General features: G+C 45.9%; 2 protein-coding genes across 8 annotated transcripts; both read left to right on the top strand.

Moving 5' to 3' along the window:
* The first annotated feature begins 712 nt into the window (after positions 1-712).
* rpgrip1l (RPGRIP1 like) lies at positions 713-14,683 on the top strand. Of its 6 annotated transcripts, none has more exons than XM_040163309.2 (26): positions 713-796; positions 1,516-1,602; positions 1,698-1,836; positions 2,053-2,366; positions 2,442-2,541; positions 2,656-2,799; positions 4,625-4,730; positions 5,059-5,205; positions 5,282-5,355; positions 5,421-5,560; positions 5,632-5,738; positions 5,824-5,874; positions 6,831-7,040; positions 7,399-7,516; positions 8,481-8,927; positions 9,264-9,406; positions 9,652-9,985; positions 11,098-11,270; positions 11,511-11,579; positions 11,680-11,718; positions 12,314-12,449; positions 12,668-12,732; positions 13,270-13,456; positions 13,702-13,786; positions 13,894-14,030; positions 14,104-14,683. In XM_040163309.2, exons 1-26 carry the CDS (start codon positions 760-762, stop codon positions 14,256-14,258), a joined length of 3,744 nt encoding a protein of 1,247 aa, XP_040019243.2. In that variant the 5' UTR covers positions 713-759; the 3' UTR covers positions 14,259-14,683. The 6 variants fall into 6 exon arrangements, with proteins under 6 accessions (XP_040019243.2, XP_040019242.2, XP_077939265.1 ...); XM_040163308.2 differs by having other exon boundaries at positions 7,396-7,516; XM_078083139.1 differs by having other exon boundaries at positions 13,894-14,683.
* Positions 14,684-15,007: 324 nt separating this feature from the next.
* nox5 (NADPH oxidase, EF-hand calcium binding domain 5) lies at positions 15,008-23,864 on the top strand. Of its 2 annotated transcripts, none has more exons than XM_040162062.2 (17): positions 15,008-15,223; positions 15,997-16,117; positions 16,265-16,415; positions 16,879-17,089; positions 17,429-17,666; positions 17,832-17,985; positions 18,993-19,165; positions 19,708-19,890; positions 20,077-20,209; positions 20,319-20,464; positions 20,582-20,803; positions 20,979-21,023; positions 21,310-21,434; positions 21,531-21,615; positions 21,695-21,794; positions 22,955-23,121; positions 23,559-23,864. In XM_040162062.2, the coding sequence occupies exons 1-17, from the start codon at positions 15,186-15,188 to the stop codon at positions 23,688-23,690; spliced, it is 2,424 nt and encodes an 807-aa protein (XP_040017996.1). In that variant the 5' UTR covers positions 15,008-15,185; the 3' UTR covers positions 23,691-23,864. The 2 variants fall into 2 exon arrangements, with proteins under 2 accessions (XP_040017996.1, XP_040017995.1); XM_040162061.2 differs by having other exon boundaries at positions 15,053-15,223; positions 16,265-16,454.
* The last annotated feature ends 110 nt before the right edge of the window (positions 23,865-23,974 follow it).

The raw sequence follows: 23,974 nt of genomic DNA, 5'->3' as shown, positions 1-23,974 counted from the left end.
TTCAGAAAGAAATTTGAATTTCCTTTGATGCCATATGATGCTAATAAACAGTCAAAACCCTAATTTATTTCATTGATTTGATTGATTCATTGATTATTAAAGATGTTAGAGATTTACTTTTTATATTTCATTGCACATTATTCTGGTCTGGAGATCTCCAGACCTTCATCAGATAAACGTTGGATAGGAGATCTCCAGACCGTCATTAGATAAACGTTGGGTAGGAGATCTTCATCCTAGCCAAATGTTGGATGGAAGATCACCGTCAGAGATCACCTTAACAACAGGAAGAGATGTTGAGGTGGAGGCCAGGCTTTCTGAACAAAAGGTCTGCAGGCATCATGGATTGACAGGCCAACTCTCTGACGAGCTGCAGCAGAGAGACAAGCCCCGGGGGAGGGGGGGATCAAAGGTCACACAAGGTGTCAGTGATGGGGAGACACCACGGCCCGGTGATCCCTGGATGTGTCCATGTCCACTTTAAATGAGATCTATCCAACAGCCTGCTCATGGGTTTCTACATAAACGTCTTCATATGTTCATGTGGGATCCAGGGTGAGGCTCATTTAATAACAAAAATTCAGTGAATGTGTGGTTATGTTTTCCTTACACATGAGGAGGGAAAGATGCAACTGAGTTTGGAGTAAAAATCAATTAATTAAAAAGTACCTACAGCGTCTTTCAGCTTAAAGAACTACATTACCCAGAAACATTTTTTCTGGGCGCATGCGTGGTTACGTCTTGACGACGTGAATTGTAATGTTTTCGGTAGCAACCGTGTTCAGAAATAATAAAGGTAAGACATGATGCAAAATTACACTTTAAGAGCCTTTAAAAACTCATTTATGATACGAAGACACGAACATCACTATTATGACACTATAACAGCGAACGTTAGCGAGCGAAGTTAGTTCACCTAGTTTGCCTTTTTAGTAAGCTAACGTTAGCTAACTGAGCTAACGTTAATGTAAACTCGTTGCGAGTTTTGAGACTCGAATTTTTTTCAATTGCTCCGTTGAATAGAAACTACAATAAACACTACACATCAGGTTGTATTAAGGCAAAGACAACTTTACAGACGTAGTTTACGTAATTTTCTGCTCAAATCACGTCGGAGGATGTGATGCCAGACTGCGTTTCAAATCTGGCGTCTTGTTAGCTCAGTGCCCGGAGAATCGTCATCTGATCATTTAGATGTTGACCTGAAGAACCCAGAAGAACCATGAGATGTTTACCTCAGTTCGGCTCCTGTGACACACAGCGAAGAGCACGTGTTCTGGGATTCTAACATTTTTAGAAGCAGCCCCCCTCTGGTTGCTGCGATGTGTTGAACGTTCTACAGCAGGGTCTCCTAGTTTGTCACTAGAATACAAATATCGACATGGGCTGTATCAAAATTATTTAAATTGAACTCACTAGAAGAGCTATTCTAATATCTGTCTCCCTTCTCACAGTGATATTAGTTAAAATGTTCTAGATTTTCCAATGGAGTCTGGCGTGATGTTTCCTTTCCAGCTCAAGACATGTCCACCTTCCACGATGAGACGGCAGCTGATGTTCCGGTCCGAGATGTCACAGTGAACCTGTCCCGACCAGCAGCAGGTCTCCATGTGATTTCATGATGTAATGATGTCATTCATTTAGGAAACATGATCACTGGAGCTCTGTCTTATAAACTGTGTGTGTGTGTATTATAGGGACAGACTGGTCGGCCCTGGACAAACAGGACATCTCTCGTGTCTCTAGAGAGGAGCTGGAGGACAGATTCCTACGACTCTACGAGGAGACCCTGCTCCTCAAACAGCATGTTCACAAGCAAGAGGACAAGATCAGGAAGTGAGACACAAAGATACACATAGACACACACAGACAAAAGCCCTCACAAACTCTCACACTCAACCCCTGAGCAGGAGACCTCAGTGAGTTTCTGGGGGGTCTGGGCTCAGGGAGGACACTGGGATTGGGCCTTTACTTCTCTTTATAACCCTCACCTCTTCTTCTTCTTCTTCTTCTTCTTCTTCTTCTTCTTCTTCTTCTTCCCACCCCTCCCAGGCTGGGCACCAAGCTGATGAGGCTTGTGAAGGACCGTGGTCGTATGGAGCAGCTGGCGGTGGGGGGCGGTCCGCCAGCCTCCAGACTTCGTGACGTGGAGATGGAGGAGATGATGGAGGAGCTCCAGGAGAAGTTGCGGAGTGTCCAGGCGGAGAAGGAGGTGCTGAAGCAGCGCCTCCTGGTGGCCAAGCAGCAGCTCGTCACCGCCCACTGCGGAAGGATGTCTCCGTATCGCCAGGTCCAGTCCCGAGTGAACTCCGGGCTGAAGAGGCTGAGGGACGACGTCCCCTCTTCTCGTCATGCTCCGCCCACAAGTAGGTTTTGACCACCTCCAGGTGATTCCATCCATTCAGATGCTCCACAGGTAGAAACTAGGTTTGTCCCCTCAGGTACCCGTAGTTCAGAGGGAGTCAGCCGCCCCCCCCCGGGCCTCTTACCTCGGTTTGGACACAGCCTCCTGGAGGAGGCGCGAGCAGAACTCCGTCACCTGTGAGTTTAATGAACAACCAGAGCAGCAACTCAATGTTCTTTAGACACCCTCATCGCACACTGGAACATTCCTTCTGTTAACATTCCCATCCCGGTTCTCCCTCTGGGAACCAGGGAGAACGTGGTGGAGCTCCAGAGGAGCCAAATGGAGGAGATGGAGGTAGCGTCAGAGCAGCTGAGGGAGGAGCTGAGGAGGAAGGAGGCAGAGTTTGAGGACAGGCTCATGCAGGTCCGAGAGCAGCAGACCTCCAAACTGAGGTACCGTGTTTTTCTGTGGTTCCTACAGAAAACAGCCTTCATCCATCCCACGGTCCCTGAACACATCACGAGTGAACAACAACACCACAGAAAAAGGAACCAAAGCAAAGATTAAATTTGTGTTTTTATTCTGTGTGCTTCATTTAAAATCTCTCCACTAATAAACCTTTTCATTTGACCAGATTCAGTTATAAACAATAAATCCTGAGCTCCTCAGTCAAACTATGACGTCATCATTAATTAATCTGAGACCAACAGTCATGTGACCATATATCTGAGGACATAGGACTGAAACTCAGGAAGTGAGATGGACAGAGGACACATGAAAGTTTTGTTCATGTTGTAATTCTAGTCATCAGGGTTCTGTTTTTAAAGGAACTGGACCTTTGTTTTGACAATCCAAACCAGAGGGAGAAAAATGAGATCGGAGGAAAAAAAAGTCTCGAAGGAAAGTTGATAAATTTAATGTTTTCCTCCCTTGAACTTGTGTTTAAGTCAAATTAATCATTTTGGTAGGAATGAAATCTATGTTGCTGTTTTTCACCTCCAACTATTATTATTATTAATTCATTAATAGCCATAGAAACATGGTGCTGTTTACAGTGGAGAACTCTTGATCATGCAATAATTAATTAGACACAATAATTAATGCTCCCCCCTCCCCCAACCCTATTTTGATGATGACATTGTGGTTCGCAATTACATTGGCACCATAATAATACAGTAATGTTGTTTCCATCACTCCAACCAGAGGTCAGAGGTCATCTTCTCTCAGGTCTTAGTAGACTAACGTCTTCTTCTTCCTCTTCCTCTTCCTCTTTTTCTTCTTCTCTCTCCGGTTCTGGTCAGTGTGAGTGTGGCGGTTAAAGAGCGAGTGGCGGTAGATTTGAATGTTCCTGGTCTTTGGGTGTCTTACTATGTTCTTCCTCTGTTGATGTTCCTGATCTGGTGAGTCTTTATAACTGCTGCTTTGTGTGTGGAGTAATTGCGCGTAATCCAGGTGTTTTCGGGAGGAATGCCGTCCTCCAAGACATCTTGTCTTGGAGGACGGCTGTTGATTGTGGAGGCAGAAATATCTTTCTGCTTCGTCAACATCTATGCACGGAACCAGGGAAGACAGAGAGCGGCTCTTTTCCAACATAGTGGACACTGAATTAAGGCAGGAGCTCCTGGAGAAGCTTCCTCAGCTCAGCCCGGAGGAGAGAGCTGCGTGGGATTGGGACGCTGGAGGAGTTGACGTTGGGTCAGCCGCCGGGGATCTATGGTCTTTCCGCAGACTTTTTCAATCACCTGTGAAATATACTTGGACTGGACTTGGGGGGCTGGTTTGGAGAGTTTGAGAACAGAATGTCTTCCGGTTTCCTGTCAGCGAGCGGTGCTCTCTCTGCTGCCGAAGAAAGGAGACCTGGCGCTACTCAAGAACTGCAGACCGGTGGCCCTCCTCTGCACTGACTACAGGATGCTCTCAACAGCCCCATCAAATGAACTCAAGGGCAACCAGAGCGTAGTGGTACGTTCAGACAAAACTTATTGTGCACCTGACAGGACCATAATGGACAACCTTTTTTTCATAAGAGACACTTTCCTTGTGTGCAGAACAATTAACGTGAACTTTGATGTTGTGTCTTTGGATCAGGAGAAAGTCTTTGACAGGGTGGACCACTCATATCTGTTGTCTGCACTTTGGAGGTTTGGTTTTAATGATGGTTTTGTGTCTTTGGTTGGACTATTGTACAGTGGTGGGCAATGTATGATGAAATCGGGGGCAGGGCTGAGTCGGCCAATCCCTCCTCCTTTCAGTAAATTCCTCTGCTCCTCCCTCCAGGACTCACGTCAGTGGGAACATGGTGATGATCAAACTCCAGAAGCAGCTTGTGGAGCGAACCAACGGGGTGATGGAGCTGGAGGGACGTTTCCTACAGCTTCAGGAGGTACACACCAATGACATCACACATGCAGGAGGAGGGGAACTCCTGCCTTTGTGATGTTAGGTAGAGGGGGAGAAGGAAGAATGCTGGGGCAGGGGTGGGAGAAGGCAGATGAGGAGGAGAAAGAAGAGGCGGATGAAGAGGAAGAAGAGGTGGGGTGGGGCAGGGGAAGGAAGAGAGGGAATTGGATGAAGAGGAGAGAGATGGGGAGGATGCATGGGAATGACTGGAGAAATAGGAGGAAAAAGGGGATGATGGGAGGAGGAAGGAGGGAAGAGTGGAGGAGGAAGAAGACCCTCCAGAAGAACCTTTGTGTCATGCTGTGTTCCAGAGTCAGAGGAACCTGCAGCTTGTTCACGATGGCGCCATGCTGAAGGTGGAGGAGCTGTCAGCTCAGCTGAAGAAGGAGAGGTTGAGGAGCTCTGAGCTGGAGACAAGGCTGCAGAGCTCCTCCATATCAAGGATGAAGATGGAGGAGGTGAGGACCACAGAGCTTCTGTTGGACTCTGTGAGCCGTGGCAGCTTCATGTGAAAATGTTTCTTCTCTGGTGTAGCTGCAAGAGAGGATGAACGAGGCGGAGCAGGAAAGAGACTTGTTGAAGGCCAACAACGAGCAGCTGCTCAACAGGTGAGGAGGTCTCTAAACGTTCTCACTTGTTTCGTGGAGAACGTTCTCACGTTTTTTTCTTCCAGATCCTTGGGCGTGTCTCTGCAGCAAAAAGGTCAGATTCAGGAGCAGCAACTGAAGCTCCAGATCGCCCAGCTGGAGGCGGCGCTAAAAGCTGACCTCATTGACAAGAACGAGATCCTGGATAAGATCAAGGCTGAGAGAGGTGAAGAGGAGAACATTCATCTCAGGGTTTGAATGTTTTTACGAAGATTAACTCATTATTACTTATTTCAGACTCAAACCAGAAGCTGACAGAAGAGAATAAGAAACTTCATCTCCAGTTTCTGGAACAGAAGCAGCAGCTGGAGGAAGCAAACCAGCGCCTTGGCGTCTATAGCAGGGTGAGAGGAAGAGATATTAATGATTATAATAATGATAATAAAGTCACTGTGTCATAATAGTTTACTGGTGTTGTGCTTGTTGAAGGAGAAGGAGTACGACGAGGCTGAACTCACCGAGGCTCTGCTGCTCATTAAGGTCACTGGAAACCTCTTTATGTTGCACGTCTCAGTGAGACCTAATGAACCATCTCAACCCCGGAAACCTCTCAACCCTTACCTCTGAACCCTAACCTCAGAACCATCTCGACCATTTCATTTAATTCACTTTATTTTGTTTAGTCAAAAATTACAAATTTGCCTCAGAGGGCTCAACACATGCAATCTGTACACGCGACATCCTCCGTCTCAAAACCCTCACATCGGCACAAGAAAAACTCGCACAGACGTCTGTGAGGAGGAAAAGCACAAATACTGGTAACGTCGCTCTATGATGACAGCAATAGTGATGTGATATTTATGATAGTGATAGCAGTAGCAGTTGTCAGCAGGGTCCAGACGGAACGAAAGCGAGGGGGACAGACAGACCGACTTGTTTTCTTGATGTAACAGGGAGCCAGTGCAGAGAGCATTGTAACGTTCTCCTGTAATTAAATTTAAATCCACATTTTTATTGTAAATATACTTTTTTTGTACATACTTTTACATACAGATTTTTTTTATCTTTTCTATAAAAGTAGCTGCTATTCCTAAAAAGTCCACTGGGCGCCGCACTCTGTGATTGAGCGCATGCGTTGGACCAGGTCGTTCACCAAAGCAGTGCCGGTAAATCACCTTCCATTGAAAGAAAAAATCACGTTCGGTCACCACGCACGTGTAATCGCTTCTGACAGATGAGAGGCTCGTTGTGTTTTTTTTTTTAAATATCTATTCAGAGTGAGTGAAAAGTAGCTTGCGAGCCCAAAAAGTGTGGGGTCACCTCTGAACATCTCAACCCTGGAACCATAGAACCTTCTGAACCATCTCAATCCTAGAACCTTTTCAAACCCAGAGGCATATTTTCCATTAATCACCAAACTGAACTAGAAGCTGTTGAAAACTGTTGATACTGGTTCCCATTGGTCACCCGGAGGTCTAAACGGGGTCTCCTCACAGAAGCGTACGTCTCAGCGGAGTGGACATCTGAGCTTCCTGAAGGAGGAGGAGGATGAGAAGGAGGAAGGAGGAGGAGGTGGCAGGGGCGGCAGCAGCAGCTCAGAGGGTGACGTGCGAGAGTTGCGAGCTGTTCACGCCGAGACCATCCAGGAACTTGAGAAGACCAGGAACCTCCTCAGCATGGAGGGCAAGATAAGCAAGGGCTACAAGGTGAAGCTCAGACCAGCACACTTAGCGTCCATCATCTGATGACTTTTCAGAATAAACCTTTAATAATAGACTCGTCCCTTTGACTAGACGCTGATGGTTCCTTCTTAGTCTCGTCCCTTCACAGAAGGTCGTTTCACCTCACTAGCAGATTAGATCAAATATTCTTTTTGCTCTTATTCTGAAAAATACACTGTTTTATACTACTTTTGTATTTATATAAAACAGATAGTATTTAAATAAATGTTTTATATATGCTTTTATCTATACTGTATGTATATAATGGATGCACATGATGGTGTACTCCCAGCATGTGCATCCGTTGTGGAGCTGGTAATGATCCTGTTGTCTCTCTGAGGAGGCGGAGCTTGAGGCAGTGTTGAACAAGCTGGAGGCAAACAGAGTGACGTGGGAGCAGAAGCATGAGCAACAGGTCGCTCTACTGGACTCCAAAACCGCTAAGATCCATAGACTGGAAGGTAAGCCTTACTCTTCGTTATGTTTATATATATATTTATATATATATATGTTCTTTTTCCTTTCGCAGTCTTCGCCCGCACCATTTTTAACCCGAGTACCGCCTCAAAATAAAAGCATCTAACTCAAAACAGGAAATGCACAACGAAATCCACCAAAAACATGCAACAAAGGCGAAACATTCATTAATAGACACAAATTGGGTTAGTTACATATATGAATATGCAGGCCCGTGCACAGATAGACTCCTAATGGTGCTCAAGCACCTTCCCTTTTGAGGATGAGAAAATTGCCCCTTCTGCTGGAGCCCAATCTTTTCTTCGTTTGTCATTATTTAAGTATAAAAACTACGGGGGATACAAGCCTGCGCCCCTCCCTCCCTCCTTATTACCATATGTTGCTCGGCCCTGTGACTGAACTGTGACCCGTTAACTCTCCCTATGCTCACACATCATACACTACCCTTTCTGAAAAGCATGTGTGGCATCTACAATACCACACTACAACTATTATTTATTCATCCCTTGATGTTACTTCTTTATTTCTATTTAATTAAATTTTATATCTATTTAATAATTTTTATTTTTTGATCCCGTTTTCTGTTGGAGTGACCACCATTTGTTTCTTGTTATTTCTGTGCATTGTACACAGCACCTGAATAGTATGTGTACCAAGACTACATACAACTGAAAGAAGGACAAAGTAACTGTCTGAAATAGAAAGTGAGTTTGAAAACCAAAAAAAGTTTGGACACAGTTTCTCAATGAATTGAATGAGAAAATGTGCCGAAACCTTTGACTTGTACTGCAAATAAATATCCGTGTGTGTGTGTGTGTGTTTCAACCTGATTGAATAATAATAATAATTGATTGTCATTGCTTATGAACTGAAACTCCCTCTAACAACAGTTTGAGATCATTGTTTGTCACAAACGATCATTGAAGATGTTTTCCTCCTCCTCCTCAGCTCAGCTCCGAGTCCTGTCCTACAGCACCACACCCTCTGTCTTCAAACAGGACATCCCAGATGAAGATGGGTTTGAGGAGCAACCTCTCCACCTGGAAGAAGGAAAAAACCTGGTGGAGCTCCAGGTGGTCAGCGCCTCCTTCTCGCCGTCTGCTCTGCGGCTCCTGGGGGACGCCGAGCTCTCCACCTTCTGCACCTACTCCTTCTACTCCTTCGAGCTGCACTCTACCCCGGTGGCGAGGGGCCGGGCGCCGCACTACGGCTTCACGTCCCAGTACCCAGTGACTGTGGACCAGGAGCTGCTGGACTACCTGCTGCGGGGCTCAGTGGTTGTGCAGCTGCAACAGGCCCTGGGACTGGACTGGAGGACGCTGGCAAGGGGGCACATACGCCTGCAGGCGCTGCTGGAGCGAGACGGGGGGGTCCAGGGCAGCGTGCCGCTTGTTGGTAAGTGACCATGGACATGAGACATGGGACTCTGACACACCTATCCAGAGCTTCTACATGTCAAGGTTTTGCTTAGTCCCCTGTTTACTTGTCCAGGTTTGTCTTAGTCCCATGTCAACCTGTCCACGTTTGTCTGGTTCCCATGTGTACCTGTTCAGGTTTGTCTTAGTCCCATGTCAACCTGTCCAGGTGCTTCTACCTGTCCAGGTTTGTCTTAGTCCCATGTCAACCTGTCCAGGTGCTTCTACCTGTCCAGGTTTGTCTTAGTCCCATGTCAACCTGTCCAGGTGCTTCTACCTGTCCAGGTTTCTCTTAGTCCCTTGTCTACCTGTCCAGGTGTGTCTGACGAGGCTCGCTCCTTTGGCTCTGTGGACTACTGGATGAAGCTGAAGGTACCGCTGACGGAGACGCTCCTCCTGCACAGAGAGAAGCCGAAGGAGAAGGACTACGTCAGCAACACTCTGAACCAGGACGCACAGGTACCACAGCTCCTCCCTTCTCATCCTTCTCCTTCTTTTCCTCTTGTCTCTTCATGAACCTGTGGCTCATCTTTGTCTCTCATCCTCCCCTTTCATCCTCCTCATAAACCTGTAGTTCTCCTCTTTATCTTCTCATGAACTCTTTGTCGTCCTGTACCTCCTCTACCCAACACATAAACCTCTGGTTTCTTCTCTTCTTCCTCCTCCTGTTGTCTCCTCATACACCTCTGGTTCCTCCCCTGCAGCTCCTGCCTGGCTGGAACCAGCTCCTCCTCACAATCCATGGCTGCAGAGACCTGAGGAGGTCCGGCGCCTCTGTGCCCCCGCCGAGCCCCTTTGTGGTCTATAAGTTTTATGACTTTGGGGACCACCCGACTGCCACCGCCTTTCGCTGTGCCTCCCCCGAACTCCAGGACCTGAGGTCCTACCCCGTCGCCATGGACGCGGAGCTGGACCGGTACCTGAAGTCGGAGGCCCTGCTCCTCTACGTGTTCGATCATGAGGAGGAGCGTATGGACGCCTACCTGGGGAGGGCCCGGGTGCCTCTGCTGCCTCTGTCCCGGGACCAGGGGATCTCTGGTGAGGGTCTGACGCCATTGTCTGGTCTCCATGACAGTGGAGAAATATGAGACAGTAATGGTGTTGGTAAATCTATAAATTAGGTTTAAGGGTTTGAAGCTGAACTGTGAAGTCACGGTTTGATATTCATCTCTGATTAACTCCTTTTTCATCCTCTTTCTCTTCATCTCCATCTCCTCTGCCTCCTCCTCCTCTTCTCCCCCCCTCTTTTGCTTCATTATCTTCTTCTTTCTCCCCGCTTCCTCTTCACCATCCTCTTCCTCCCCCTCTACCTCTACCTCCATCATCACCATCTTCTTTCTCCTCCTTTATCTCTTCTCCTCCTCCCCTCCTTCCCTGCCTCCTACTCTTCCCCCCCTTTCCCTTCATCATCTTCTTCTCCCTCCCCTCTCTTCCTCCTGCTCTACTTTCTTCTCCTTTTACTCACCCTCTTTCTCCACTCCTCCTCTTCTTTTTCAATTCCTTTTATTTCGTGTAGCCCCAAATCACAAAATACAAATGAGCTTCAGAGGGATTTACAGTCTGTATACATGTAACCTCCACTGTCCTGAAACCCATCGGCACGGGACAAACTCCCCAAAAAATGAAAAACCCTTCAACAAGGAGAAAAAAAGGAAGAAGCCTTAGGCAGAACGTTGGAGCATTCTTGGCCTATAGCAGCCATAAGACTCTGGGTCCCATCCTACTTTTTAAGACAACAAGTAACCAGCATCTATGGAGCGCAGCTCTCTAGTAGGGCAATACGGTGTTCTTTAAGCTCTTTAAGATAAGACGGTGCCTCACCATCCATCTCTTCCTCTCCATCTTTCCCTTCATCATCATCTTCTTCCTCCACACCATCCTCTTCCTCCTGATCTACTTCCTCCTACTCTTCCTCTTCTGCCTCCCTATCATCCTCCTCTTCCTCCCCCTCTCTCTTCATTTTTTTACAAAAGCCTTCATGTTTCACTTCTTCTTTTATAGAAGTTCTTTTATCGACTTTATATTGAATGTAATTAAAGATAAGAATTCATTTAATAATAATAATGGAAGAATCTCCTGTATCCTCCTCCTGTATTAATAATACTAATACTAATATCAATAATAATGATAATAAATTATTTCCCCCTCAGGACTATTTCAGCTCACTGATCCCTCCGGACTCAACGCCGGCCTCCTCGAAGTGACGCTGAAGTGGACGTCCGCCTACAGAGAGAGGGAGGACGAGAGGGAGAACGAGAGGGAGGACGAGAAGGAGAAGAAGAAGGAGGAGGAGGGCGGGCTCCCTGAGGCCCCGGGGTCAAAGGTCAGCAAAGCAGGAAGTGAACGTCATCTGCAGGAAGTGAACGTCATCTGTTGTTTCTTTTTTATTATTTATTTTTATTATTCAGTTATTGCACATGTATAGTTTCACAGGACACATATTCAAACCATCAACGCTAGAGATGCCGCCACAGAGAATAAATAATATATATAGAAATAAAGGTATATATCTGATCCCTTATATCTCTTCAACCTGCTAAATGTTTTTTTTTTCTTGCATCAGGCCAAGAGGCCGAAACTAGTGAGAGACAAAAAGGTCTCATTCAGAGATCCATCTGCTCCGGAGGACCAGGTGAGGATATCAGGTGCACCCATATAGCCATACATCTATTCTCTACACAATGTTTTATGAAGAGACGTCAACTTTTTCTGTGTCTTCTGCTCCTCTTCAGGAGGAGGACACGAGAGACATCGCACCAGCTGCTATAAAGGTACATAAAATACTTCACGTACACTGTACAAATGCAAGATGTACAACACATCTTGCATTTTAACCAGACTGCAGTATAAGTACGTAGTTAAAGTAGTGATAGTATTATAATATAGTATGGTATTGTAATTTTACAACAAAGGCACTTTTATAAAGGCATAAATATTCACTGGCAATGAAATGCTTAATATTAATGAGATAAATCAGCAGCTCGTGCTGTGTTTGTGTAAACAAAGAGGTATAAATTAGGTTTCACTTTTGTTTACATGTTGACAGATGTTTTGAGTGTGTGTTGTTGTTGTTGTTCTATTCTGGTTGGTACCACAGAAACACGCCAGTTTCACGAAGGCCGAAGCCCTGCCCCCAAAATAAAGATAAATGTGTTTTTCTCAGCTAAATATAACCCAACTATTCTAATTGTCAGGTGTTAATAAATTGATTAAAACATAACTATTAATATTATATTTCATTGCTGCTGGTAAACCTTTTTTTTTACAATCGTCCCTACTAGAAGTAAGAATATCTCTCTTTGTGCTGCTTTTGATCAGGAACATTGTGGAGAATGAATGTGATGGACTCCTGTGTGTGTTTTGCAGCCTGTGTTGGCTCCTCCTCCTCCCAACACCACAGAGGAAGAGGAGGAGGAAGAAGAGTCTCACTTCTCTGAAGGTCAGCTGGTGGTGGCCGGCTCTCCTTCTGACACCTCTGAGGTCTCTGACTACATGGTGGAAGGTGAGGAAGAGTTGATGGAATCATGAGTCACACTAGGAAGACTCTGCAGAGTAACCGTGATAAACAATGAATGTTATTGTTTACCAAAGCCTCTCTCATAAATATTGAACGCTTCTACCAACAATCTTTAGAGCGCCCTTCATAAATGTTAACAACGAGCCTCCGAGGGAAAGCTCCTTAACTGGATTGTGTTCTTTTGCCCCCTCCCCCCCATCCAGATGTGGACGAGTCCTCTCGGTCAGACAGCGATGACATTGTTCATGGGCGGCCGGCGGAGAGGAAGGTCAATGGGCGCTCTTGTTTACCTCCTCAGAGAGGTGCACGGATCGTTATGTTGTTAACAAACAGCTCCAAGGGGGCGTTTGTTTTTGTTTGGCTTCGATCTGGATTGTGCCTCCAAGCACAATGTTTGTTTCTGAATGAGAAAGTCAGCCAAAAGAGGAAGAAGTATTTTACATTATTTGTCAACATTAATTGTTGAAAGGTTCTTCGTTTATATTTTCTGTCCAGACTTCAAAATTAACCCTAACGTGGAGACAGGAAGCCGCAGCAGAATAATTGTTAGATCCGTTATCCCGCTTATTGTTTGTACTCGTTATTGATCGTATCAGGTGCACCGTGGATTAGGATGATGTCTATTATGATAATTCAATTCAATTCATCTTGTGTTGCCTAAAGTCACAAATCAGTCTTAGAGGGCTTTGCAGTCTGTACACATGCAACATCCTCTGTCCTTTGATCCTCACATCTGCACAGGAAAATCTCCCTCATTATTGACGATAATGATCAGACGTATTATCTGATCCAACCTTTTCTACAGCCGTCGCAGGGGGTCCGGCTGGAGGTTGTGTCTCTGACCTTGAGGCCGGACTCTCGGGTGTTCCAGGATGGCAGCGTGGTGCGTCTGTTTGTGGAGTACTCTCTGCTGGATCTGCCCACCGAGGAAACCCCCCTGTCTCTGCCCAAACCCCCCCCGGGCAAGAGCATCAACTATAACTACAGCAAAGGTCAGAGCTCACTATCCAAAGCCAGCTTCTCGTCACAGCACTACGTACTACCTACATCTACCTACATACTAGGTTTATCGTCACGGTTATATGTTCATTGTCGCGGTACTACCTTCATCGTCACGGTACTACGTTTAGCGTCCTCGCTGTCCTCACTGAATACAATTTAGAATTACAATTGATTTCAGGCCATTTAAAGAACAACCACCTTACTATTCCTCATGACCGTCTTTGTTGTTTCATAGTGATTCCTGTGGACTCTGAGAATAACGGGGCGCGGCGCCGCCTGCTGAGACGAGTCCTGCAGGGAGGAAAGCCTCAGATGGAGAGGTGGGGGTGGCAAGGGAAATAGGGAAACACTTAAAATGAAGCTCATGTCTTGACACGCACATGAATAAGTAATTTCTGTATGTTGACTTGTTGTTTTTGGGGGGCAGAATTTCGTTCACCGTGGTCACAGAGCCTCCAGAGGAAGAGGAGCAGGAGAAGGAGTGTGAGGATGTCGGGGTGGCCTTCATTCGGATCCCCGAGATCCTGGAGAGACAACAAGACATGATTGAGACCAGCCTGGACGGTCAGCGCGCACACATTACTCAGACACACACGCAGCTCCTCTTGTTGGTCCTCAGTGTCTCTCTGTTCTGCAGTGGTGGACGTGGAGGACAGCAGTCAGGTGGTCGGCAGTCTGATTGTGACCGTGGAGGGACTGCATGTTCTACAGGCCATCATGGAGGAAGCGGACCTGGACCAGGACCTGGAGCAAGAGCAAACCCCGGTCTCCTCTCTGCTTCCATCATCATGAGGCACCACTGACCCAGAAGTACAATTACAACCACAAATACATATCTTCAGGACTTTCATTCAGACTCTTGTCTGTGGTGTTGGTGTTGATATTTAAAGACATGTGGTCCAGCATCAGTGTGACCGGCAACAACAGCGCCAGCAACATTCTGACCGGCGTTCATGTTCCCCAGAGGATGGACCCTACCACAGTCTGGTCTGCCTGTTGGTGTGCCGTTGTGACTTATTTCACATTGAAATGAGACGTTTATTACACAAATAAAATGTTACATTTGAGCAAACTTTTATTTATTAAATATGTGTGTAAATGTTCATAAACACCAGCTCTGAAGATCTTTTCTTCAATGTGAAATAGTTTAAAGTTTGTACTGTAGTTATTTAATGGAGCCAAACTATTCTGTGATTAAATAAATATGTGATTAAAAACAGAAGTCTTGACAGTTTTCCTTCAATTTAATTTTTGTCTCTGTTTGACATTGTTTTCTAATTAAAAAAAAATTCTGTAAATAATAATAAATAATTATTTTCATCACTTGTATTATTGTTATGACGATTATCATCAACATTATTGCTATTTTATCATCATTGGTATTATGATGATGATCATTATTATTATGACCATCAATGACACTAATGATAAATTCAGACTAAAAGGATTTGATCTGTTTCTTAGGCCCAACCCCAATCTCCGCCCCTCACCCTTGTCCTAGTCTGATTCTGATTCTAGTCTGGTGTCTTTATCTGGTCTGCAGTGACACGGTTTGTCCACACATGCAGCGTGAGCACATCAGCAGCAGCTGACAGAGGAGGAGGAGAGGAAGAGGAGTGGAGGTGAAGGAAAAGAATAAGAGAAGGAGAGGAAGTAGAGAGTAGAAAGGAACGGATGGAGGAGGAGGAGCACATGTAGGAGGAGCAGAAGGAGGACCACATGGAGAGGACCATCCAGCCAGCTGCGTCCCTCAGCAGGTAAATGTATTTCAATTTAGTCTCTTTAATACATTTTAACGATGTGTTTTCTTTTCTTCTTGTTTTTAAATCTTAGTGAATATTTAAACTTTGATGACATCACGTTTTGTTTTAATTCCTGATGATGTTTGATCAGCAGACTAACTGATATCAGGAATATAATAACAAAAATAATCATGTTTATATAATCTCTCACAACTTTAATGTTTATCATATTTGAAAGAAGACATAGAAACACTGAGAGGGTCTCACACGAAGAGTGTGTGTGTGTGTGTGTGTGCGCACGGGCGCGCACGCGCGTGTGTGTCGCAGTGTGTGTGCGGTATTCAGCTGTTTGTGACGGATTGAGTTCAAGACGCTTTTGCATCATGAATTTTAACTTTGAAGATCTGATGTGAAACCTTGAAACATTGTTTATTAACAGTAATGAAACTTAATAATAAAATGTATGTTTTTTATATTAGCAGCTTTTTATTATTATTTAAATCAGAGATGCCAGATTTGTTTTTTAGAAGAAAACTCTCAACCAATCAGAGTGTTTGAGGACATAAACAAACAGAATTAAGTTAGTTACCATGATTATTATGTATTTAGTAGATTTTTAATACATGTTAGATGCAGGTTTTATTTTACGACTAAAAACATGGTCTCCTCCTCTCAATCGTTCTCTCCCCCGCTCTTCCCCCTCCTTCTCTCACTCCTCCTCTCTCCCCACCTCTTTCTCCTCCCTCTCCTTGTCCTCCTCCCACTCCTCTTCGTCCTCCCCTCCTCAGTATGAGTGTGGATGAAGACTCCCGGTGGCTCGACTGGGTCACCAAACAGTTTGAGAGCATCGCCGGGGACGACAAGGAGATCGACCTCCTTGAATTCAAGACGGCCCTGAAGGTCAAAGAGGTCGGAGGAGTACTAATATAAATACCACTAAACGCTGTAAATCATATAAACAGTACAAATACTGTAAATACTATAAACACTATAAGTATAATTATTGTTTTTATTATTAAAACATTATTAAAAAGTTTTGTGCGTTTTTCCCTACAGTCGTTCTTTGCCGAGCGTTTCTTTGCCCTCTTTGACTCCGACGGCAGCAGCTCCATCAGCCTGGACGAGCTGCTCAGAGCTCTGGACCTCCTGATCCACGGCAGCCAGACGGACAAGCTCCGATTCCTCTTCCAGGTCTACGACGTAGACGGTACAGTGGAACATCAGAGAACTTCAGCATCCACCCCCGGTGAACCTCCGGTTCTCTGAGGCAAAGCTTCATAGTCCAAGCTGCATCCTCTGCAGTGACCACCAGGGGGTGACCCCTCTGGTCCCATTGAAGTCTATGAGAAAATGACCCTACTTCTCTAATCTCTAATAGACCATATGGCAGGGGGTGCTTTAGGGCGGGACTATATGCTGATTGACAGGTCTCTACTAACAACATATATGCCGTCTCTAAATCCTCCTCAGTACCGATGAGGTTGCTTCCTGTTCATTGGTTGCAACAAAAACCAATAACGACGGCTAAAACACCGAACTAGCTTCAAAACATCTACAGGCCGCAATGAGACGTCACCATGACAACGTCCACTTCTGACATGCAGACTAACATTCTAACCACATATTATCCGTATTAATATACAACAAAAATGATGTTTCTTGATGTTCAGGCAGCGGCTCCATCGATCCAGACGAGCTCAGGACGGTTCTGAAGTCGTGTCTGCGTGAGAGCGCCATCTCTCTGCCGGAGGAGAAGCTGGACGACTTGACGCTGGCGCTGTTCGAGTCGGCCGACAAGGACAACAGCGGCTCCATCACCTTCGAGGAGCTCAAGGAAGAGCTAGAGAACTTCCCCGAGGTGATGGAGAACCTCACCATCAGGTCAGACTCCGCCAGGGTGGAGAACCTAGAGGCTCTATTGGCTCACCCAGAATGTGACCTCCTCTTAAATTATAATGAGGTTCTACACCTCTTAATGAATCAGTGAGGTTCTGTCGTACAAATGATTCTTTGACAAGGAAAGTGAGCACATTATTTTGACACCATGTTTCATCTCTCCTTCTCCTCTATCCTCCTTCCCATCCTCTATCCTCCTCTTCCTTCTCCTCTACTCTCCTCCTGCTCACCCTCTATCCTCCTCCTCTATCCACCTCCTCCTCTTTCTCGTCCTCTTCATCCTCCACCTCCACCTTCTCCCCTCCCAACCCCTCCTGTTCTCAGTGCTGCAAACTGGCTGAAGCCCCCGGAGGAGGAGCAGAGGAAGCGCAGGGCTCCTCGTTACCTGACGAGAGCATACTGGCTGAACAACAGCAGGAAGCTCTTCTTCTTGTGTCTCTACTCCTTCATCAATCTGCTTCTCTTCTTCACGGCCTTGATGCAGCACAGAGAGGGGGGGGGCTGGTTCATGCTGGCCAAGGGCTGTGGACAATGTCTCAACTTCAACTGCACCTTCATCATGGTAGGAGATGGGGGGTGAAATGTAGGGAGGAGACAGAGGAGAAGGAGGGACGAGACAGGGGACAGAGGATAGGGCCAAAGGAGGGGACGGAGGGAGAAGAAAAGGGACAGAGGAGACGGGCGACGGGACATACATGACCGATGTCGTCTCCCTGTTGTCCTCCAGGTGCTGATGCTACGTCGCTTCCTTACCTGGCTAAGAGCCACCTGGGTGGTGAAGGTCTTACCTCTGGACCAGAACATCCTGCTGCACCAGATCGTAGGCTACGCCATCCTCTGCTTCACTCTGGTCCACACCATCGCCCACATCTTCAACTTCGGTACCCACTCATTCATTTATTGCCAAAATATGTTAGACATACAAGGAATTTGAAATGATGGTTGGTGCATCAGAGAGTAAGACAATGGACAACGAGACAGGTAAAAGGAGTTGTTCCCCGGATAATCATGAGCTCATCTCTGGAGAAAGAGCTCCTGGAATCCCAGCAGAAAACCGAATTAACAACAAAAACAACACCTCCATCATCATCACCACCACTATCATCATTCCCATACTCCTCACCCGCATCACAATCGTCCTCATGACCATTATCATCATCACAACAACAATCATCATCACCATCACCACAATCATTATTATCATCGCCGTCACGACCATCACGACCATCACCATCATCACATTACATTACATTACATTACATTACATTACATTTAGCAGACGCTTTTATCCAAAGCGACTTACATTACACTTTAAACCCATGGCTTTTTTTCACATTTTTTTTTTGCCCGGGGAGCAATTAGGGGTTAGGTGTCTTGCTCAGGGACACTTCGACATGGAACATGGGGCAGCCTGGAATCAAACCACCAACCTTGTGCTTCCCAGCACACCTTCTCTAACCCCTGCGCCACGACGACCCCCCGATCATCACAACAATAATCATCATCATCAACATCACCACCATCATCACCATCCCTGTACTCATCACCACCACCACCATCATCATGACCATCATCATCATCAATCCCTATACTCATCACCATCACCACAATCATCATCACCATCATCATCACCTCCATCATCATGATGCATGCTGGGATTATAATTTTGTTTCTGCCATAGAACATCTCCAGGAGAGACTATGATTTATTAGTATTATCATCATACGGGTCAGGTGACGATCAAAACTTTGGACAAACTTTCACTTTGAATTGAAGGAGATAATGTGTCCAAACTTTTGACTGGTATTGAACATGTATGTTGGTGATAATATGAATGTTATTTTTGGCTCCACTAATGCGTATTTGGGGGACCTCCTGCTGTGCTCAGCCCGGCTCACTCGGGCAGGTCGCTATCGGCTGTGGGAGTATCTGCTGACCACCAGACCCGGCATCGGCTGGGTCAGAGGAACCGCGTCCCTGACCGGACTCCTCCTGCAGCTGGTTATTGGCCTCATGGTGCTCTGCTCCAGCACCTTCGTACGGAGGAGCGGCCACTTTGAGGTTGGGGGAGTGGGGGTGCATTTCTGTGGTCTTGATTTTCAAAATACAAAAGGAACTAAAAAATTACTTTAGTGCAGAATACGTTATGATGACATCACTCTTTACTAGGAACAAATTTATTTTAGGATGTAAATATACAACATGTTATTTATGCAAAACTATTGGGATATTTTCGTCCTCTTTGCTCTTTGTTCGCTTGCTGAAATTCACTCATATTTTCTCTAATTTATGGTGAGAGGAGTTGACTCACTGAGGAGCTTGAAACGTAATGTTTTATACAGAATCTGGTTCAAGTGAATTATATATTAATGGAAAGATATTGAACAAGACTTGTAAAGTAAAATGTTTAGGATTAACTATCAGTCTTCTGACTTAACCGTCACACAGGATGCGTTCAGGGACCGGGGGACAGATGATCCATAAAGTTTGTTTTTGTTTAGAGAAAAGCTTCTTTGTGGTGTTGATAAGAGTAAGACATCGTGTAATCATGTAATCATGAATCCCTTCCCCACTGGCTGACAGGTGTGTCCCTTTGTCCTCAGGTGTTCTACTGGTCTCACCTGTCCTACGTGTGGGTCTGGTCTCTGCTGATGGTCCACTGCGCCAACTTCTGGAAGTGGTTTGTGGTTCCTGGTCTGATCTTCCTGCTTGAGAAGACCGTAGGACTGGCTGTGTCCCGTATGGGTGGGCTTTACATTGTGGAGGTCAACCTGCTGCCCTCCAAGGTTAGTCATCACTTGCCTCATCACTGTGTCATGTGACTCACCTGGTGTCTCTCTGTGTGTCATGTGGTTGACTTGGTGGCTGCCTCTGGGTCAGGTGACTCACCTGGTGCCTCTCTCTGTGTCATGTGACTCACCTGGTGCCTCTTGTGTGTCATGTGAATCACCTGGTGTCTCTCTGTGGGTCAGGTGACTCACCTGGTGATCAGACGTCCTCAGTTCTTCCAGTTCAAACCTGGAGATTATGTTTACATCAACATCCCAACTATCGCTAAGTACGAGTGGCACCCGTTCACCATCAGCAGCGCTCCAGAGCAGTCAGGTACACACACATGCACACAACTATATACAGTATATATAAACACACTCACACAAATGTATTATATGTATCTATACAGTATGAAACTACACTACTATATGTATACCTGCAGAGAGTTTGTGGCTTCACATCCGCTCGATGGGTCAGTGGACAAACCGTCTGTACGAGTACTTCAGGACCCCAGAGAACCAGGACCAGGTCAGAACCAAGAGACTGACAGCCAGCCTGAGGACCCGGAGACAGATGCTGAAGAACCAGGTCCCCACACACACACACACACACACACACACACACACACACACACACACACACACACACACACACTCACGCACACACACTCACACTCACAAAGTTGTGTGTCTTGTGTCGTCACAGGACGAGTTGTTCAGCTCCACTAACTGTGACGGAGCCGTGGCCTCTAATGAGGACGACGCAGTGGAGCTCATGATGTACCGTCACAACGGGTCCCGGTCCGACGGGGTCCAGGTCCCAGTCCGTATACCGGTCCCCCCAAAGTCTGGATCCCAGGGCCCAACGGAGCCTCCTGCAGATGGTCTGGAGCCGGCAGAGAGAGGAGAAGCTCCTCCACTCAAAGAGGTCCATGCTGTGCAGTGTGTTCACAGAGATCCCTTCATTATTATTATTATGTATTGCCATAGTTATTACTATCATCAGTATTTATTATTGTGGGTTATTATTATTATTGTTCATTATTGTTATCATTATTTATTATTATTATTATGGACAACACATTCCTATTTTAAATCTTTAGGTTTTGGCCAAGTTTGGGGAAAATCACAGATTGTGTAACATCAAGGTGAGTAAACATCACATCCCAGCATCACACATTAATATCACTACTAAATCAACATTATATATTCTGTAGATATACAGTATATCTATGTAGATATAAATATAATATATATATATATATATATAGATGCTGTCATCAGGTTGTGAATGAGCGCTTTGAGTGGTCGGAAGACTAGAAAAGGGTTACAAGTACGGTGCATCTACCATTATTCACCACACAAGTACATCATGACTGACTCAATCAATGATTCAAATAAGAATGATGTGTGTGTTGTGTGTCTGTGTGTCAGTGCTACGTGGACGGTCCCTATGGGACCCCCACCAGACAGATCTTCGCCTCGGAGCATGCGGTACTGATCGGTGCCGGTATCGGCATCACGCCATTTGCCTCCATCCTGCAGAGCATCATGTACCGGTGAGGTTCTGTTCCATAGGCCACGGCACTCTGGTTCTGGTCCAGAGGTCTGGGGGGGGGGCAAACCCTTGATGAGGTGTGTGGGTGTCTCCACAGCTATCGCATGAGGAAGCAGAATTGTCCCAGCTGCAGCTACTCCTGGTGTGAGAACATCAAGGACAGCGAGATGAAGCTCCGTAAGGTAAGGCACCTCGACACAGGTGATCTGGGTGGAGGTGAAGCATAGTTGTAGATCTCAGTCTGTTCTGGACCCCCTACAGGTGGACTTCATCTGGATCAACAGGGACCAGAAGTCCTTTGAGTGGTTCGTTAGTTTACTGACTAAGCTGGAGATGGACCAGGCTGACGAGGAGCCGGAAGGTGAGAGAACTTCATCCACACGGCTTTATGCAGATGTTATCAATACATGTTCAATGCTCCACACCGTGCTCCATCACCATGTCTCTACACCACGCTCCGTCACCGTGCTCCATCACCTTGCATGTCAACAAACACGTTAAACATGCACAGTCTCCTTTTGTTTCTGTCGTAGGGTCAGATGTCATTTACTGTAACCGTAGATACTGATATTACCGCATTTTCCGCACTGTACAGCGCGCCGGATTATAAGGCGCACCTTCAATGAATGACCTATTTTAGAACATTTTTCATATATAGGGCGCACCGGATTATAAGGCGCATGGATGGGGGGGGGGGGGGGGGGGGGGTGTGGAGGTGGAGACTGTGCATTCAGGGTCCGATCGAAAGGTCTCGCTCTTTAATCTCATTATGTGCTTGGCAAGAACGACAGCTTTGTTTCTCCGACGCGCCCTGAAACAAGCTCCATATCTCACGCGTTGAGCGCTGCTCAGCATCTCGCCGTCGTAGACCGAGCTTTGGCATGTTTGGCAGACTCTTGAGCGGCGTGTACAACCAGTATGGATCAACCGATTAACCAATTGATCCATATATATAAGGCGTTCCGGATTATAAGGCGCACTGTCGTTTTTTGAGAAAATTAAAGGCTTTTAAGTGCGCCTTGGAGTGCGGAAAATACGGTACTAAAAACTTCCAAGCTGCAGTAGCTGAGTGCACATAAGAAACAGAAGGGGGTGGGGGGCGATCTAGGGCAGGGGCTGTATAACGGAGGGGGGGGGGGTTCCGACTAAGAGCAGTTTGTTCTCACGTTTTATGTGTATCTAAAACACAACATCGGTTACCAACGTTACGGAACTTAAGTGATTTAATAAACTAAGATGTCATGTTATATATTATAACATAACATTTATATCTGTGGATAATAAGTGAATTCTAGCACTTACAATTAAAGAATTCCACAATAAGAATACTGGGAGTACTGGCAGTACTAGCAGTACTAGGAGTACTGGGAGCACTGTGATTACCAGCAGTACTGGGAGCTCTGTGAGTAGCTTGTTAAATAAAGTAATACTTGGTCATTTTGGGGGGTTTTCGAATCCAGCTGTAGAACAGCAGGTCAGCTGATCAGAACCTCATCACTTCTCGTATTGATCCTCCCGCAGGCCGCTTCCTTGAGATGCACATGTACATGACGTCAGCGCTCGGTAAGAACGACATGAAAGCCATCGGCCTGCAGATGGCGCTGGACCTGCTGGCCAAGAAGGAGGAGAGAGACTCCATCACGGGGCTCCGGACCAGAACCCAACCGGGACGTCCCGAGTGGGGCAAGGTGAGGACGCAGAGCCACTAATATAACATGTATGTGTATATATATATGACCGAAAGAAGCAGCTCACAGGTACAAGCGGACAAAATGGCTTTATATGTATATATATATATATATATATGTATATATAGTTTTATTTATTTGTGTCTAATTGAACAGATTGTAGTAACTTAAAATATGTAAAACAATGTAATACTAGTATAAGTCAAAGCAAGGTGTTATATTACACATTGAAGGTTCCCTGAAGGGGTTTATTTTAAATAAATATAAATATGTACTGTACATGCACTACCATGTCAAGGCCTCCGCAGACAGGGGCTCGCAGTGCAACAGGTGCGTGCAGTGAGACAGGTGCTTGCAGTGCAACGGATGCGTACCGTGAGACAGGTGCTTGCAGTGCAACAGGTGTGTGCAGTGAGACAGGTGCCCTGTGTGTCCAGGTGTTCCAGAAGGTGTCTCAGGAGAACAAAGGCAAGGTCCATGTGTTCTACTGCGGCTCCACGGCTCTGGCTAAAGTCATCAAGGCCGAGTGTGAACACTTCAACTTCAACTTCTACAAGGAGAACTTCTGACTGTGTGTGCGTCTCTGTGATGACCTTCTGCCTCTTGTTTCCTGCCTGGTATTGGACAGTAGAAGAGCTTTGTTGACATAAATACCTGTATGGATGTATCTGTGTCTGAGTATAGAGATGACATCATTGCTCTGATATTAGGTCAGCTGATGTTTATTAAATGTTTGTTCAATTTTCTCGTCCCCTCCATCATTTTCTACACTACCCAGAGTGCATCACAACAATCCGCGGGTAGCAGCAACTGCATAATGTCATAGTTGTTTAAATAGAAGCCATGTGAGGAG

The sequence above is a fragment of the Gasterosteus aculeatus genome, chromosome X (assembly GCF_964276395.1).
Source record: "Gasterosteus aculeatus chromosome X, fGasAcu3.hap1.1, whole genome shotgun sequence".
Classification (NCBI taxonomy): Eukaryota; Metazoa; Chordata; class Actinopteri; order Perciformes; family Gasterosteidae; genus Gasterosteus; species Gasterosteus aculeatus.
Note: the sequence above shows the minus strand (reverse complement) of the source record. Positions and strands in the feature narration are given on the sequence as shown.